This window comes from Mesoplodon mirus (assembly GCF_964341445.2).
Source record: "Mesoplodon mirus genome assembly, chromosome: 3".
Lineage (NCBI taxonomy): Eukaryota > Metazoa > Chordata > Mammalia > Artiodactyla > Ziphiidae > Mesoplodon > Mesoplodon mirus.
This window is the reverse complement of record NC_138978.1, coordinates 121373407-121392318: the sequence shown is the minus strand read 5'-3', so window position 1 is coordinate 121392318 and position 18912 is coordinate 121373407. Positions and strand designations below refer to the sequence as shown.

The 18912-nt window shown below is 42.0% G+C and overlaps 1 protein-coding gene across 1 annotated transcript in view; it reads left to right on the top strand.

Moving 5' to 3' along the window:
* LOC309799211 (Fc receptor-like protein 3) overlaps positions 1 to 18227 on the top strand; it is a gene marked incomplete at both ends in the record, with an annotated part of 124561 nt that extends 106334 nt beyond the window's left edge. The window contains 3 exon segments of the mRNA XM_082612199.1: positions 17692 to 17999; positions 18002 to 18109; positions 18112 to 18227. Coding sequence (XP_082468325.1) covers positions 17692 to 17999; positions 18002 to 18109; positions 18112 to 18227 — 532 coding nt within the window.
* Positions 18228 to 18912: the final 685 nt, after the last annotated feature.

Sequence of the window (18912 nt, the reverse complement as noted above, 5' to 3'; positions counted from 1 at the left end):
GCTGTAGCAGTTCACTTCCAATTAATTTCAGCATTTTGTGCAAAATCGTCACGAAACAAGCCCTAGTTTTTCTTCTTTAGTTAACTAGTTATAAGGAACTCTACATGTGGACTGAGAGAGAGGAGGAAATGAGGCAAAAGTTGGTGCCATAGCAGCCTGAGCTACCTGCTCACACATCACAGAACTTACTTATGCCTGCTTGAGCCTAGTTTTGTTTTTTTATTTTGTTTTTTGTTTGTTTGTTTGTTTTTACTCTTGAGGATGGATTGCTGCTGTGCATATGCAATATGATTATATAACATCTATCTCATGATTTTGTGGTCACTTGATGTCCCACGGTTAAGCATTCAATTTCCAGTAAGACCCAGTAAGAAATCAGATACAACTTCTCAATAGAAGAAGAGTTATCTCAGGAGTTATCTCTAAGAGAGTACATAGTTTTTGTCTAAAATCTTAGGATTCTATGCTGTAATTCTCCTCTCCTGGCTCATCGGATGTCCCATGCAACATCCATACTTGCCACAGTCATCTCAGGGGACATCAGATCTGCAGGACTGTACCCCTCCCATGGTTGAGCAGCTTCCATGGCAACGTGGACTTGTTGCAGACTCGTCTTTTGCCCTGGGCGTCACTCAGAACTGACAGTCGTCTGGGCTACTCAGTGATTGGGTCACAGCAGTACACTTAAATAAGGAATACGTTGCCTCCAAAATAAAAAAGAAAATCTACCAAGGATTTTGACTCTTCTTTAGTGATAAGGGGGTGTGAGGTGCAATAATTGGCTTTGGCGATGTCCTGAAATGGGGGTAATAATATCATCTAACTTACAGAGGTTTCGGGAGGAGGACATGGGATACCTGGCACAATGTATGGCATTTAGTAAGTCCTTAGTAAGTATTAGCTCAGAGGATGATGGGGGTGATGATGATTCTGTTTATTACTTCAGCAAGACTGCATAGAGAATGCCTTTTCAGACTTTTAAAAACTTTCCTTCTTCCACTCCTCACCACTGCACACCGCAATCAGCAGAGTCAGAAAAGGATAGAGATGACATTTGAGGTAGCCATAACTGTATTCATATCTATTATAAAAAGCAGCTATCAAATTCAAGAAACCAGCTTAGATCTCTACTGTAAAAAGTTAATGAACAGGAACTGCCATTAAATGGAGTCAGAAGACCAGCAGGGGGAGCTCTCACACCCTGTGATAGCAGCAGAGTCGACCAGGAAGAAGAAAGACATCTTTTAGCAAGGACTCAGCAGCTAATGAAGTCATGGACTCTCTTTACTGCAGCCCTCTCAGCTTCCTTTTCCCTCTAGAAAATCATTCTCCTTCCCTCGCTGTGTGGGGACTTGCATATGGCTAACTGTGGTTGCAGACCCTGAATTGTAATTCTCTGCTGATCCCAAATAATCCCACCTTTGCTGGAGAAATACCTGACGGTCTATTTGTTTCAGGTCAACAGTACAAACAGCTGTTGTGTGTCTAAGTCATTTTATATGTAGCTATATTCCAGTGAAGTTCTAGACAATTTTTTTTTACAGTTTTTAGCAAGAAAGTGACAAGAAGTATCCTTGGTCCATACTTGCTGTGTATGTTTGTGTGAATGTGCATCAGGACGGGGGTGTGGGGAAGGACAGGGGGTGGGTACAGTGACCTCCACCCCCAGGAGGATAACAGGTCTTTGGGTTCCTAAGTACCAAACCCTCCATAATGCTAGAATAAACTGGTCTTTCCGTGTTTGTGTGGGCTAAGAGCTTCCTAACAGACAATTCAATTTTTACTTTCAAGAAGGAAATGAATACTTTGAGTTCAAAAGGCAAAGGCAGTGGGAGACCTGGTATGAGAATAAGGGGAAGGAAAAGAAACAGAGGATTTGGGTCCAGGAAAAAGGTAGTCATCTGCTTCTGAACAGATGGAGCTCCTGAGTGGCTCCCCTCACACTGTTTTCAGGATCTGTCTGTGTCTCAGGGAGTCCCAGGGTCCATCAACCATAGGCTCTACTACTGGGAGGGACATCTTGAAAGTGTCCAGCAGTGGTGGCTAAAACAGAGGACCCATCCCAGAGGTACTCTTTCCAAGGAAGCCCTCCTACCACATGAGTGATAACATTGTCACCCACGGGCTTCAGCGTACTGAGCACCACTTACCGTGGAACTGCAATAGGACACATCCCAGGACTTGTAAGATCTATGTGATCACTAAGACCCACTGGGTGGAAGAGTTGGAGTGCATATGTAAGCAGCTCTTTGCAGGAAACTGCCCTCAGCAGGAAACCCCTTTTCTTGTCACTTTAGCAAAGCTATATTGTTACTAACTTTTTTTTTTTTTTTTTTTTTTTTTTTTTGCGGTACGCGGGCCTCTCACTATTGTGACCTCTCCCGTTGCGAAGCACAGGCTTCAGACGCGCAGGCTCAGCGGTCATGGCTCACGGGCCCAGCCACTCTGCGGCACGTGGGATCCTCCCGGACCAGGGCATGAACCCGTGTCCCCCTCAATGGCAGGCAGACTCTCAACCACTGCGCCACCAGGGAAGCCCTGTTACTAACTTTTAAACCAAGCACCCCCTTGCTCTACTCATCTTTGGCTCTAGCAGACCTTTCAAATCTTTTGATCACACAATACTTCGTTGGTTCTTTCTTAGATCAAAGAAGTAGAAATGAAGAATAAGTAATTAACAGATGACCATATCTCTTCCCTAACTTCGTCTTCAGTAATATCATGAACAAACTTTATGACCAAACTGTGTAAACAAGATAACATCTAGAGGAAGATCACAAGAAGTAAATGGGCCTGCATGCCATGGGGGATAGTGATGACTCTGACCCCCTATCTCAAATATTAACTGAGATTATTTCCTTTTTTTCCTTTAAAACTTTCATGGTTGAGCAGCGTCTTTGGAGGTGATTTTTTTGGGAAGCTGAGTCTACCATCTCCCCAGATTGCCGGCATTCTGATTAGAAGCAACTTTCTTTTTTACCAACATTTGTCTTTCTTGAGTTTGATTTTTGAGTGGCGAGCAGCCAGACCTAATTCGGTAACACACATACTCTGGAGGTGAACTGAAACAATTTGGTGCACGTCGAGTATGGGACAGACAGATATTCTCCTTTTATTCATTTATTTCTTGTATGTGTCAGGTGCTAGTTTAAGTGTTTTCACATAGTAACATTTAATGGAGAAGTTGAGATTTCTGCTCAAGGTGAGAGCCAATAGGCCTTAGAGCACATGAGTGTGTTTGCAGGGTGTGAGCAGAGTAGAAACTACGTATAAGGAACCACATGGAGTATAAACAAGTGATAGATGAGAAGCATTCTGTTGAAAGACATCAAGTAAGTTTTTTGATCCTAACAGGAAAATAGATGATATGTCATTCTCTGTCAACGTTTTCTCCCCTCATTAGACTAGAAACTACATGAGGGCAGGGATCGTTAGCTTCGTTCAACACAACATGGCCAGGGAGATAAAGGTCACCTATATAACTCAGGCCATAAGACACAGTAAATAAGCAATAGATAATTGTTAAAGGAATGAATGAAATCCCCCAGACACTGAAACTAGAGAGACTTGAACTGTTATAATGGGATACCAAGTCTTACAGTTCCTGGATGACTCCTTGACTATTTTAGCTACATTGTTGACTTATATTTAAACAGATATATAAACAAGAGAACAATTTCACTTCTTTAGGACCCGCAACAGAGGAAATGGCAATTAGCGAATAGCAGTGTCCTCGGCTTCCCCTTTTCAAAATCTTCTGGGCCACGCTTATTGGTGCCACTGTGGACAGCCTCTGTCCTCAGATCCAAGTACAACTGTCAGTTTCCAAAAGGAACTGCTTCTGAGTCTCCTGGAACAAGACTCCATGCTGCTGTGGATTTGCTGCTGGTTCTAGGTGAGTGGGCACCACAGAGCAGGACCTGGATGGGATGGATTGTTCAGCCTCCCCAGAACACTAGTGTCAGATGCCCATAAAAATTCCCTCGGGCTCTGCCCTCAGGCATTCTCTAGGGGTAAAATGGACTGGGAAAGCTTTCCTTGGAATGTGGGTCCCTATCTACTTAAATAAGAATTTAGCAGTGTGTCAAAATAAAAATGATGACAAAAGAAATGTTAATATTTTTTGAGTGCTCACTAGCAATTTGCTTGTGTTAAGTATTTTCATCTTACACTAACTACTACCGAGTAGAATTTGTGTCAGAATTGAAGAATAGATAAATCGATGGTTATTATATAATTAACCACATCAAAATGCTAAATAGGAGAAAAATTATGGTGACAACAGGTGCCAAAGTTATTAGAATAGGTATAAAAAAATCAATATCTATTCCTAAAATAAGTATCACAGAACAGGAGACTACCTACCTAACATAACAAAGAATACCTGTTCTAGATTGACAGCCAATATTATACATAACAGAACAACACTAAAATTGCCATTCAAATTGGAGCTAGAACCAAGATGCTTGCTAACATTATTATTTGTAATAGTTTTTAAATTTTGCCAATATGCTAACATTAGTAGCAAAAGTAAGAGGCAGACACATTGGAAGGCAAGATTTAAAATATATTATTCATTCTTTATTCATTCCCACCACACGTATTTGGCACTTGCTTGTTTGCTATTTTGTTATGAACTATGCAGCCTCTATTCTTGATTATATCATCTATGTAGTATAGTTTGAAGTACATGAATATGAATTAATTAGGAAGATTCAAGATAAACAACCAAAACAGTGACCTCCTTGAATATTATCAAATATTAGTTTGAGATTATAGTGAAGAAATTCCATCTAACATAGCCATAAAAGTGAAAAAATAGGAGTGATAAAAATGTTTTTTGACTTATAAAAGGAAATCTATAAAACTGTACAAAGAAAACTTCAATGAATGAAGACATGTCATTAGTCTGGATAGGAACACTAAGGTAGCAGTGTTATAAAGATGTCAGTTCTCCCCAAGTTGATTTATAGATTCTATATAATTTCAATCAAACTACCTGCAGAATTTTCCTTGGAACTCAATAAAATGTTCAAAAACGTATCTGGAAAAATCTATTGGTGAGAGTATCAAAGAATATATTTTATTTTAAAGAGTAACATTGGAAATCTAATTCATATATTTTAAAAATAGATTCTAGAACAATATAAAAAGATGATATTATGGGTACAAGATATAAATATAGATCAATGGAAAATAATAGAAATCTAGAAATACGTTCAATTACATATTAGCTTAATTTATGGAAAATAGATATCATCACACAATAGATATTTACAGATTCCACTGTAAATTTTAAAGTAAACCAGATAATTAAGAAATAAGTGTATTTTTTTAATTCTCAAAAACATGGAAAATGAATTAAAACTGTATTGAATTTTTATACAGATTATGTCTTCCTAAGTATTGAAGTAGTAGAAAATTCAGAGATTTTCTAAAATAAACATTTGATATTTCTGTAATATGATAATAATACAACTATAATAAAAATGAGTATTAACTTTGGAAAATATTTACAGCTAATAAGGCAAAGAGCTGAGCTATGATGCAAAGAATTCATATAAATTGGCAAAAAAACTTGAAAATGTTTTGGGTAAATGGATAAAGATCATGATGATCTACTAAAAGACACTTCCTGCAGCAGCTGCTTACTTTATCACCCGCTTCACAAAAACCATTGTTTATCCCTAAAACCTAGCAGAGTGCCTGGTACGTAGCTGCACTCAATTAATATTTCTTGTATGAATGAGTAAATCCATTCAAGAAACACAGATTAAAACATGGTGGTACAGTTTACAGTCAATAAATTTGCAACAGCAACAATAATCCCAGAAGGTTACATGCTAGTTTCCCAGTGCAGGAAGACTGAGTGAAGCAGATGCAGTCACATTGCTCCTGGCAGCGGAAGTGGTAAAGCATATCTGGAAAGCCAGTTAAAAAATGGCATGTATGTTGACCTAGGAATCCCAGTTCTGGGAATCTAAAATAAAGAGGTGAACATGGAGAAGAGAATATGCACCATGATGTTCAATGTATTTATTATAATATGATAATATCAAAGAAATGAAAGCAGAATTCTAAACTGTATCTTAACAAGCATTAAAATTAGGTTAAGATAATAAACAGGACTTCCGGGGAAGATGGCGGAAGAGTACGACGCGGAGATCACCTTTCTCCCCACAGATACACCAGAAATACAGCTACACGTGGAACAACTCCTACAGAACACCTACTGTACGCTGGCAGAAGACCTCAGACCTCCCAAAAGGCAAGAAACTCCCCACGTACCTGGGTAGGGCAAAGCGGAGAGATTCCCGCACAGAGGATCGGTGCCAACCGGCACTCACCAGCCCGAGAGGCTTGTCCGCTCTCCCGCCGGGGCGGGCGGTGCTGGGAGCTGTGGCTCGGGCTTCAGTTGGAGCGCAGGGAGAGGACTGGAGTTGGCAGCGTGAACACAGCCTGAAGGGGCTAATGTGCCACAGCTAGCCGGGAGGGAGTCCAGGAAAAAGTTTGGACCTGCCAAAGAGGCAAGAGACTTTTTCTTCCCTCTTTGTTTCCTGGTGCGCGAGGAGAGGGGATTAAGAGCGCTGCTTGGAGGAGCTCCAGAGACGGGCGCGAGCCGCGGCTGAAAGCGCGGACCCCAGAGACGGGCGTGGGACGCTGGGGCTGCTGCTGCCACCACGAGGCCTCTGTGCGAGCGCAGGTCACTGTCCATGCCCCCCTTCCGGGGAGCCTGTGCAGCCCGTCACTGCCGGGGTCCTGGGACCCAGGGACGGATTCCCTGGGAGAACGCACGGCGCGCCTCGGATGGTGCAACGTCATGCCGGCCTCTGACACTGCAGGCTCCACCAGCACTCCGTGCCCCTCCCTCCCCCCCGTCCTGAGTGAGCCAGAGTCCCCAAAGCGGCTGCTCCTTTAACCCTGTCCTGTCTGAGCGAAGAACAGACACCGTCCGGCGACCTACATGGAGAGGTAAGGCCAAATCCAAAGCTGAGACCCGGGAGCTGTGAGAACAAAGAAGACAAAGGGAAAGCTCTCCCAGCAGCCTCAGAAGCAGCGGATTAAAGCTCCACAATCAACTTGATGTACCCTGCATCTGTGGAATACATGAATAGACAACGAATCATCCCAAATTGAGGAGCCAGGAGTCAGTGCTGTGCCTCTGAGGTGGGAGAGCCAACTTCAGGACACTGGTCCACAAGAGACCTCCCAGCTCCACATAATATCAAATGGCGAAAATCTTCCAGAGATCTCCATCTCAACACCAGCACCCAGCTTCACTCAACGACCAGCAAGCTACAGTGCTGAACACCCTATGCCAAACAACTAGCAAGACAGGAACACAATACCACCCATTAGCAGAGAGGCTTCCTAAAATCATAAAAAGTCCACAGACACCCCAAAATACACGACCAGACGTAGACCTGTCCACCAGAAAGACAAGATCCAGCCTCATCCACCAGAACACAGGCACTAGTCCCCTCCACCAGGAAGCCTACACAACCCACTGAACCAACCTTAGCTACTGGGGACAGATACCAAAAACAACGGGAACTACGAACCTGCAGCCTGCAAAAAGGAGACCCCAAACACAGTAACATAAGCAAAATGAGAAGACAGAAAAACACACAGCAGGAGAAGGAGCAAGATAAAAACCCACCAGACCTAACAAATGAAGAGGAAATAGGCAGTCTACCTGAAAAAGAATTCAGAATAATGAGAGTAAAGATGATCCAAGATTCTATTTCCAAGATCCATAATCTTGGAAATAGAATAGACAAAATGCAAGAAACAGTTAACAAGGACCTAGAAGAACTAAAGATGAATCAAGCATCGATTAAAAACACAGTAAATGAAATGAAAAATACTCTAGATGGGATCAATAGCAGAATAACTGAGGCAGAAGAACGGATAAGTGAGGTGGAAGATAAAATAGTGGAAATAACTGCTGCAGAGCAAAATAAAGAAAAAAGAATGAAAGGAACAGAGGACAGTCTCAGAGACCTCTGGGACAACATTAAACGCACCAACATTCGAATTATAGGGGTTCCAGAAGAAGAAGAGAAAAAGAAAGGGACTGAGAAAATATTTGAAGAGATTATAGTTGAAAACTTCCCTAATATGGGAAAGGAAATAGTTAATCAACTCTAGGAGGCACAGAAAGTCCCATACAGAATAAATCCAAGGAGAAATACGCCAAGACACATATTAATCAAACTGTCAAAAATTAAACACAAAGAAATCATATTAAAAGCAGCAAGGCAAAAACAACAAATAACACACAAGGGAATCCCCATCAGGTTAACAGCTGATATCTCAGCAGAAACTCTACAAGTCAGAAGGCAGTGGCAGGACATAATTAAAGTGATGAAGGAGAAAAACCTGCAACCAAGATCACTCTACCCAGCAAGGATCTCATTCAGATTTGATGGAGAAATGAAAACGTTTACAGACAAGCAAAAGCTGAGAGAGTTCAGCACCACCAAACCAGCTTTACAACAAATGCTAAAGGAACTTCTCTAGGCAAGAAACACAAAAGAAGGAAAATAGCTACAATAACGAACCCAAAACAATTAAGGAAATGGGAATAGGAACATACATATCGATAATTACCTTAAATGTAAATGGACTAAATGCTCCCACCAAAAGACACAGATTGTCTGAATGGATACAAAAATAAGACCCATATATATGCTGTCTACAAGAGACCCACTTCAGACCTAGAGACACATACAGATTGAAAGTAAGGGGATGGAAAAAGATATTCCATGCAAATGGAAATCAAAAGAAAGCTGGAATAGCAATTCTTATATCAGACAAAATAGACTTTAAAATAAAGACTATTAGAAGAGACAAAGAAGGACACTACATAATGATCAAGGGATCGATCCAAGAAGAAGATATAACAATTGTAAGTATTTATGCACCCAACATAGGAGCACCTCAATACATTAGGCAAATACTAACAGCCATAAGAGGGGAAATCAACAGTAACACACTCATAGTAGGGGACTTTAACACCCCACTTTCACCAATGGACAGATCATCCATAATGAAAATAAATAAGGAAACACAAGCTTTAAATGATACATTAAATGAGATGGACATAATTGACATTTATAGGACATTCCATCCAAAAACAACAGAATACACATTTTTCTCAAGTGCTCATGGAACATTCTCCAGGATAGATCATATCTTGGGTCACAAATCAAGCCTTAGTAAATTTAAGAAAATTGAAATTGTATCAAGTATCTTTTCCGACCACAATGCTATGAGAATAGACATCAATTACAGGAAAAGATCTGTAAAAAATACAAACACGTGGAGGCTAAACAATACACTACTCAATAACAAAGTGATCACTGAAGAAATCAAAGAGGAAATAAAAAAATACCTAGAAACAAACGACAATGGAGACACGACGACCCAAAACCTATGGGACGCAGCAAAAGCAGTTCTAAGGGGGAAGTTTATAGCAATACAGTCCCACCTTAAGAAATAGGAAACATCTCGAGTAAACAACCTGACCCTGCACCTAATGCAATAAGAGAAAGAAGAACAAAAAATCCCCAAAGTTACCAGAAGGAAAGAAATCATAAAGATCAGATCAGAAATAAATGAAAAAGAAATGAAGGAAACGATGGCAAAGATCAATAAAACTAAAACCTGGTTCTTTGAAGAGATAAACAAAATTGATAAACCATTAGCCAGACTCATCAAGAAAAAAAGGGAGAAGACTCAAATCAATAGAATTAGAAATGAAAAAGGAGAAGTAACAACCGACACTGCAGAAATACAAAAGATCATGAGAGATTACTACAAGCAACTCTATGCCAATAAAATGGACAACCTGGAAGAAATGGACAAATTCTTAGAAATGCACAACCTGCCAAGACTGAATAAGGTAGAAATAGAAAATATGAACAGACCAATCACAAGCACTGAAATTGAAACTGTGATTAAAAATCTTCCAAGAAACAAAAGCCCAGGACCAAATGGCTTCACAGGGGAATTCTATCAAACATTTAGAGAAGAGCTAACACCCATCCTTCTCAAACTCTTCCAAAATATAGCAGAGGGAGGAGCACTCCCAACTCATTCTATGAGGCCACCATCACCTTGATACCAAAACCAGGCAAGGATGTCACGAAGAAAGAAAACTACAGGCCAATATCACTGATGAACATAGATGCAAAAATCCTCAACAAAATACTAGCAAACAGAATCTAACAGCACATTAAAAGGATCATACACCATGATCAAGTGGGGTTTATTCCAGGAACACAAGGATTCTTCAATATATGCAAATCAATCAATGTGATACACCATATTAACAAATTAAAGAAGAAAAACCATATGATCATCTCAATAGATGCAGAGAAAGCTTTCGACAAAATTCAACACCGATTTATGGTAAAAACCCTGCAGAAAGTAGGCATAGAGGGAACTTTCCTCAACATAATAAAGGCCATATACGACAAATCCACAGCCAACATCGTCCTCAATGGTGAAAAACTGAAACCATTTCCACTAAGATCAGGAACAAGACAAGGCTGCCCACTCTCACCACTCTTATTCAACTTAGTTTTGGAAGTTTTAGCCACAGCAGTCAGAGAAGAAAAGGAAATAAAAGGAATCCAAATTGGAAAAGAAGTAAAGCTGTCACTGTTTGCAGATGACATGATACTATATATAGAGAATCCTAAAGATGCTACCAGAAAACTACTAGAGCTAATCAATGAATTTGGTAAAGTGGCAGGATACAAAAGTAATGCACAGAAATCTCTGGCATTCCTGTACACTACTGAGGAAAAATCTGAAAGTGAAATCAAGAAAACACTCCCATTTACCATTGCAACAAAAAGAATAAAATATCTAGGAATAAACCTACCTAAGGAGACAAAAGACCTGTATGCAGAAAATTATAAGACACTGATGAAAGAAATTAAAGATGATACAAATAGATGGAGAGATATACCATGCTCCTGGATTGGAAGAATCAAAATTGTGAAAATTGCTCTACTACCCAAAGCAATCTGCAGGTTCAATGCAATCCCTATCAAACTACCACTGGCATTTTTCACAGAACTAGAACAAAATATTTCAAAATTTGTTTGGAAAAGCAAAAGACCCCGAATAGCCAAAGCAATCTTGAGAATGAAAAACAGAGCTGGAGAAATCAGGCTCCCTGACTTCAGACTATACTACAAAGCTACAGTAATCAAGACAGTGTGGTACTGGCACAGAAACAGAAAGATAGATCAATGGAACAGGATAGAAAGCCCAGAGATAAACCCACGCACATATGGTCAACTTATCTTTGATAAAGGAGGCAGGAATGTACAGTGGAGAAAGGACAGCCTCTTCAGTAAGTGGTGCTGGGAAAACTGGACAGGGACATGTAAAAGTATGAGATTAGATCATTCCCTAACACCATACACAAAAATAAGCTCAAAATGGATTAAAGACCTAAATGTAAGGCCAGAAACTATCAAATTCTTAGAGGAAATCATAGGCAGAACACTCTATGACATAAATCACAGCAGGATCCTTTTGGACCCACCTCCTAGAGAAATGGAAATAAAAACAAAGATAAACAAATGGAACCTAATGAAACTTCAAAGCTTTTGCACAGCAAAGGAAACCATAAACAAGACCAAAAGACAACCTTAGAATGGGAGAAAATATTTGCAAATGAAGCAACTGACAAAGGATTAATCTCCAAAATTTATAAGCAGCTCATGCAGCTCAATAGCAAAAAAACAAACAAGCCAATCCAAAAATGGGCAGAAGACTTAAATAGGCATTTCTCCAAAGAAGATATACAGACTGCCAACAAACACATGAAAGAATGCTCAACATCATTAATCATTAGAGAAATGCAAATCAAAACTACAATGAGATATCATCTCACACCAGTCAGAATGGCCATCATCAAGAAATCTAGAAACAATAAATGCTGGAGAGGGTGTGGAGAAAAGGGAACACTCTTGCACTGCTGGTGGGAATGTGAATTGGTACAGCCACTATGGAGAACAGTATGGAGGTTCCTTAAAAAACTACAAATAGAACTACCATATGACCCAGCAATCCCACTACTAGGCATATACCCTGAGAAAACCATAATTCAAAAAGAGACATGTACCAAAATGTTCATTGCAGCTCTATTCACAATAGCCCGGAGATGGAAACAACCTAAGTGTCCATCATCGGATGAATGGATAAAGAAGATGTGGCACATATATACAATGGAATATTACTCAGCCATAAAAAGAAATGAAACTGAGCTATTTGTAATGAGGCAGATAGACCTAGAATCTGTCATACAGAGTGAAGTAAGTCAGAAAGAGAAAGACAAATACCATATGCTAACACATATATGTGGAATTAAAAAATATATATCATGAGGAACCTAGGGGTTAAACAGGAATAAAGACACAGACCTACTTGAGAATGGACTTGAGGATATGGGGAGGGGGAAGGGTAAGCTGTGACAAAGCGAAAGAGAGGCATGAACATATATACACTACCAAACGTAAGGTAGATAGATAGTGGGAAGCAGCCGCATAGCACAGGGAGATCAGCTCGGTGCTTCGTGACCACCTGGAGGGGTGGGATGGGGAGGGTGGGAGGGAGGGAGACGCAAGAGGGAAGGGATTGGGGAACAGATGTATATGTATGACTGATTCACTTTGTTATAAAGCAGAAACTAATAAAAAAAAAGATAATACACGTACAAGAAATATGTTTGGAAGGAAATAATGAAATCTGATGAGCTGTGGAATTGAAAATATACATGGGCAGTTATATTTTTTAAGTAGAAATAATATTTAAAATATTTGAAAAATAAGAGTTTCAAACTTCAGTTCTGACAGTAGGCTTAGCATTTTTATTCTGATGTACCCCTATTACATTGCAAAACTACGTAAATGGTCTTTTTTATTCAGTAAAAAGGAGAAGTTTGATACCCACTTCTGTGTTCTTAACAATTCTCTCTCTTCCCACTGTCAGAGCCCTATCACACTGTATTGTAATTTCTTATCAACTTAGCATCTCCTCCATTAGACTGTAATTTTCTTGAGGGTAGGGGCAGTGTCTTATTCTTGGTAACTCTAATATTTAGACCCACTCCTGGCACAGTAAGTATTTACCAAATGCTTTTTGAATAAATGAGTGTGTGAACAAGGAAGTTGCTTCCACTGAGTGCCCTTATAAAGGGACAATCCCCCAGATGAGAACTTGATGAGATCAGACTTCTGCTAAACCCTTCTCTGGACCCCAAAATCAAACCAGAGAGCAGGTAAGGGAGACCAGTGCCGAGGAAAGGGAAGGGCTAGACGTCTTTCTCCACTGTCCTCCTTGCCTCTGGGCTATTCCACACTAGCGTCTGGGACCAAAAAAGAGAACTGCTGAGTAGCCAATAGGCCCTGATGATGAACTGGAGAAGTGTCCATCAGCTGTTTGGGTAGGGACAGGGCAACATAGAGAAGACAAAGAAAGGCAGATAAAGTGTGAGTGTGCAGCTGAGGACGGGATCCCTGTACTGTGCTAATTTCTCATGTCTCTCTCTCTTGCAGTTCCTGGCTGAGGAGAGTCCTCTAAGTTCCTCTTTGTTTCTTCTTCATTGCCTTGGAGTTATAGTGCCCGGCACAGGAGCCTGGGGAAGCTTGTACCAATCCTTCTCCCCACAACTGCAGGGAAGTGTCCCCCTTTCCCCTAGGCCCAGTCATTCTAGTCCTATCTACCTCTCTGTTCCTGGCACCTTCCTGCTCTGCTTTGCTCAAGAGTTTACTTTCTGACCTCTTCTGCAAAAGGAGGAGGACGCACCTGATAAAAGAAAGGCAGGTAAGGAGACAGTGTCTTCACCTGGTTGCAGGTGCACGAAGTCTCCTGGGAGCACCCCAGCTGGAAGTCCATTTTAGGAGCAGGGAGGCAGCTCTGCCAGAAATATTCACAGGAACTCTCTCACCCAAATCTTTGATCCGGGCTCAGAACAAACTCCTGTCATTTCCATCCTTTTTACCTACAAACTCAATATTTCATATTGACCCTGTTTCAACTTGTTATTTCCTGGTCTGAGCAAGAGTCAGAGCTGTTTTGGGGTGTGGGAGGAGGAACTGTTTACTCATTTGTCTGATTCACTTCAGGCCCTGATACACATAAAGAATCATACGAGGAAGTTCCATAACTACCCCAGAGCAATGTGGACTCCTCACTTCCTTGGCACCAGCCAAGCAAGGGATGAGGGTTTTGGCAGCCAATCCAAACTTAGGGTCTCTTTTTCTTTCTCTTTCTCTTTCTTTCTCAAGCAGAAAGCATGGTTTAGTAGTAAGACTATGGCCTTAAAATTCAGCGAATGATGTTCAAATCCTATCTTTGCTACACTCTAGCTCTGTGACCATGGGCAAAATGCCCTGATCCCCCACTGACTTACATGTTTACAAATTAGACATGATGATAATGACCCCATGCGTATTCGTGAGGATTCAGTGACCTCATGTAAAGAGTATAACTAGGTGCCTGGTGCCCAGTGGAAACTTGATTCATGACAGGTTCCTTCCATCTGCTGCCCAACCAAAAGCTGTGCTCTCTTCCATCCTCCATGGACCACCATCTTCCAAGGCACAGTGGTAACAATGACATGCAAAGCATCCCTCTACCCAGGAACAGAGAGAGCATATGAGCCTATGAAAGAATATAGACTAAAAATTTCATTTCAAACACTATTTAAGAGACACGTGCTGGAAAGCACCCATGCTGTACTCTGAACTTGAGTCCCAGTGACCCTGTGTACCTGGTAGTCTCTTCAGGTGAGGGAGAGGAGGGTCAGGCTTCAGAAATCATCTGCTCCTGAATGAAGGGTAAAATTCATGAGGAAAAAGCAAAACTGTCATTGAAGAAACTATGAATGGATAGGCTTTGTGGGGAAAATGAGTGCAAGATATCAACAGGCACGCAGAGGATGGAAAATCAAGGAGTGAATTGAGTGCCTACTGTCTATCGCAGACTGGCTGATTCTCCAGGTCCCACACTCTATCTTTGAAGGAGATAGAGTGATTCTGAGTTGCTGAGGAAGGGAGGGAGGGGAATTGAATGAAATGATTTACTACAAGGATGAGAAAAAACTTGCTGCTTGACGTAGAGAATGGACTTGAGGACGCCGGGGGGGGGGAAGGGTAAACTGGGATGAAATGAGAGAGTAGCACTGACATATACACACTACCAAATGTAAAATGGATGGTTGGTGGGAAGCAACCGCATAGCACAGGGAGATCAGCTCGGTGCTTTGTGACCACCTAGAGGGGTGGGATAGGGAGTGTGGGAGGGAGGCTCAAGAGGGAGGAGATATGGGGGTATATGTATACGTATAGCTGATTCACTTTGTTATAAAGCAGAAATTAACACACCATTGTAAAGCAATTATACTCCAATAAAGATGTTAAAAAAAAAAGAAAAAAACTTACTGCTTTTACAACCAACTCAAGCTTCAGCATACCAAAAGAGGTCTCCAGATACAATGGCTTATAAAATTGCACTGCTTTCTAAGAAAGGTTATGTTATCTCTGTGGCAAAGAACTTCAAACCTTGTAAGGGTCAAAATTCAAGGTAATGACTACACTCCAGGTATAGCAGGGTTGGGTGCAAACAAGGCTCATCAAGGAACGGGGAGGCGGAGGGTGTGCGCATCGAGCTTCCCTAGAAAGCCATGGGTAGAAATTATGATACTTCAGTTGTGCCAGGGAGTTGGGTGGTGATTCTATTGACTTGGTTTTGTAAGATCTATTTGATAGTGCTGAGAACATAGATGAGTCTCTCCAGGTGCTCTGAGCCTCGTTGCCCTGGGATTATGTTTGTTCTTCTCTTTAGAGCTGTTTCCACCTCCTGTGCTGGCAGCTAACACCGTCTGGTCCACCAAGAAGAGTCTAGTAACCCTAACCTGTGAGACCCCGCTCTCTCCACAGAGTCAGATACCCAACTTCAATTTCACCTCTTCAGAGATATCTAGGACCTGGGGTCATGCTGGGGCAGCTCCCCAAAGCTCCAGATCGCTGCCAGGTGGAGAGAAGACTCAGGGTCTTCCTGTTACAAGGTACAGAAGTGACTTCCTGTGTCTGGAAACAGAGTCAGAGATTCCAAATTTATGTGCAGAGTGAGTTTTGGTGAAAAGGGATACTGGGGCTGGAAAAAGGGAGGTAGGGCAGGGCATTATTCAGACCTTAGTTCCTTCTTTTCCCATAAGATGGGGATGGGTGTCTGTTCCAGAGAGATCCTGAGGCTATCCTGAGTTCCTCTCATTTCTAATAGTGCTTTAGGACTGGAATGGTTACCGAGAGGCTTCAAGAATCATAAAACTTCAGAATGTCCACCACAGTCCTCTTAACTTTACCTTTCCTATTGTAATATAATCAGATATATACTGAGTGCCTCTTATTATGCTATAGAGGCTTTGCAGGGAGCTGACAGTCAGCTAGAGAGTAGCCTAGTAACAAATCCAACACAATAGGATTTGAGAGAATGGAGAGACCCATTTTATATCGGAGCAATTAGAGAAGATAGTATTGAAGCAGAGGGTCTTGAGGTAGGTCTGAAAAGAAGGGAGAGAAGCAGTTTATCATCTTGCATGATGTCCCTCTAAAGGAGGGCTAATATTTTCCATTATTCTTCATAGTTCTCAACACAAGACTTCTGCCCATTGTCACCAAGCACAAGCCCAAGGATTTTTCCCTGGTGTTGCCCACCCTGGCCCTCTAGGGGAAATAAGCTCCTGAAGTGAGTACATTATGAGATGAGGAACCTCATGTGACTGAAGGCTGAGAAGTGAGAATCTTGCCTCCCACAGAAATATACTCAGGATTGACACCCAGCACCCTCAATTCGTACTCTACAAAGATCTCTGTTTTCTGATCTTGCTCAAAATTTCCAACTCCATCTGCTGTCACTTTTAGGGTGATACCAACCACTTCAGCCCTGATGTTCCCAAGAGTCAAGCCTCACCTGCTGTCTCCTGTTCACACAGGGATCCCTGTGTCTTGTGTCTCCATGGAAACTCTGCCCCCAGAAGGCAGATGATTGAAAGGAAGACACTGGTCCTTGTCTGCTCTGTCTGAAGGCACAGGGGACATCACCTTTTCCTGACACAGAGGGGACATGAAGGAGAGTTTGGGGACAAAAACTTGGCATTTCCAGGGAGCAGAGCTGGAAATCCTTGTTATCACAGAGGGCCAGGCTGGGGGATACTAGTCTACAGCTGACAACAGCTATGGCCTCATCCAGAGTGAGGCAGTAAGTATCACTGTGAGAAGTGAGTTCCACCTGCCCACAGTTCAGTCAGAGGTACTCAAACTGGGCTCAGGGATCCTTTGGGTCATGAGAACACTTTAAGGTGATCATAGGGACGAGAGCTATGAAGAGCTAATTCTTTTCTGACAAAGGCAGACCTTCCAAAATAAATAGCTGCTTTAGGGGAACTACAAATTCGGTAGAACAAATAAGATAGTAAGATGAAAGAGATGAAAAAACACTGTTGCTGTCAGCCAGCTGGGAGAAAGCCTTCCTGGAATTCATCCTCACAGCTCTTGGGTAAATGCCTCTACAGCTGTGCTGTTCAATACAGTGGCCACTCATCACATTTGGCTGTTTACATTTAAATTAATTAAAATAAAAAATTTTCTCTTTTATTCACACTAGTCACATTTCAAGCGTACAACAGCCATATGCATGTAGTGGCTGCCATACTGAGCAGCACGGATATAGAGCATTTCCACCATTGCAGGAAGTTCTGTTGGACAGCCCTGATCTAAGGATTAAATCTGGAATGTGGGAACAGAGGCAGGGGTCGATGGTGAACTGTCAAGAGGAAGAGACCCTCTCTGACAGCCAGCGGTTCCCCTCAGGTCCTGTGTGTCACCCTGTCCTCACCCTCAGGGCTCCTGGAGCCCAGGCTGTGGTGGGGAATGTGATGGAGCTTCTCTGTGAGGCCCAGAGAGGCTCTCCCCCATCCTGTACTGGTTTTATCATGAGGATATCAGCCTGGGGACCAGCTTGGCCCCATTTGGAGGAGGAGCATCCTTCATTCTCTCTCTCACCACAGAACATGCTGGAAACTACTCTGTGAGGCTGACAATGGCCTGGGGGCCCAGCGCAGTGAGGCACTGCTATTCAATGTCATTTGTACGTTGCTTGAGCTTGGGTTACACGCTTCCCTTCCAGAGGAAAGACTCTAAGCATGCCGGTCGATGAGAAAGGGCATTTGGTTAAGATTAGGGTTCCTCAGGAATTCCCTGGTGGTCCAGTGGTTAGGCCTCTGCACTTTCACTGCCATGGCCCAGGTTCAGTCCCCGGTCAGGCAGCTGAGATCCCACAAGCCATGTGCCACAGCCAAAAAAAAAAAAAAAAAAAAAATTGGGGTTCCTCAGTGACTCATACTGGAAATAGAGACTACTAGAAATTGAGAAAGTTAGCAGCCAGCCTCACACTAGCCTGAGAGGAGTGGACTACACTCCAGGTCATTTGACAAATAACTGAACATCCACTTAACCATTTCAAACTAAGGCAAAACTCACTGGGACCCCTGCCCCATCCCTGACTTCACACACCCTCCCCCGCAGTATCCGCAGATTTCCAGACTGAGTCCCAGGCCTCTCTCCTCAGAACCTGCAGAGGACAAGAGCCACCTTCTGGTTGCAGTGATGGCGGGGAGGTGGGGGGAGTCACTGCTTGGTTTCTTGGCAACTGCTGCTCTGTTTTTTACCTAAGGTTCCAGAGGAAGTCAGGTTTGTAACTTCTGCTTTTACTCTTTGTTGCTCTATCACTGATTATCACCAAAAATACTGTTTGGGTGCAACAGGTGGCATACATGTAGTCTGGAAGCTACCACCCAGTGGGTGAGGCTGTCAGTTAAAGTAATTC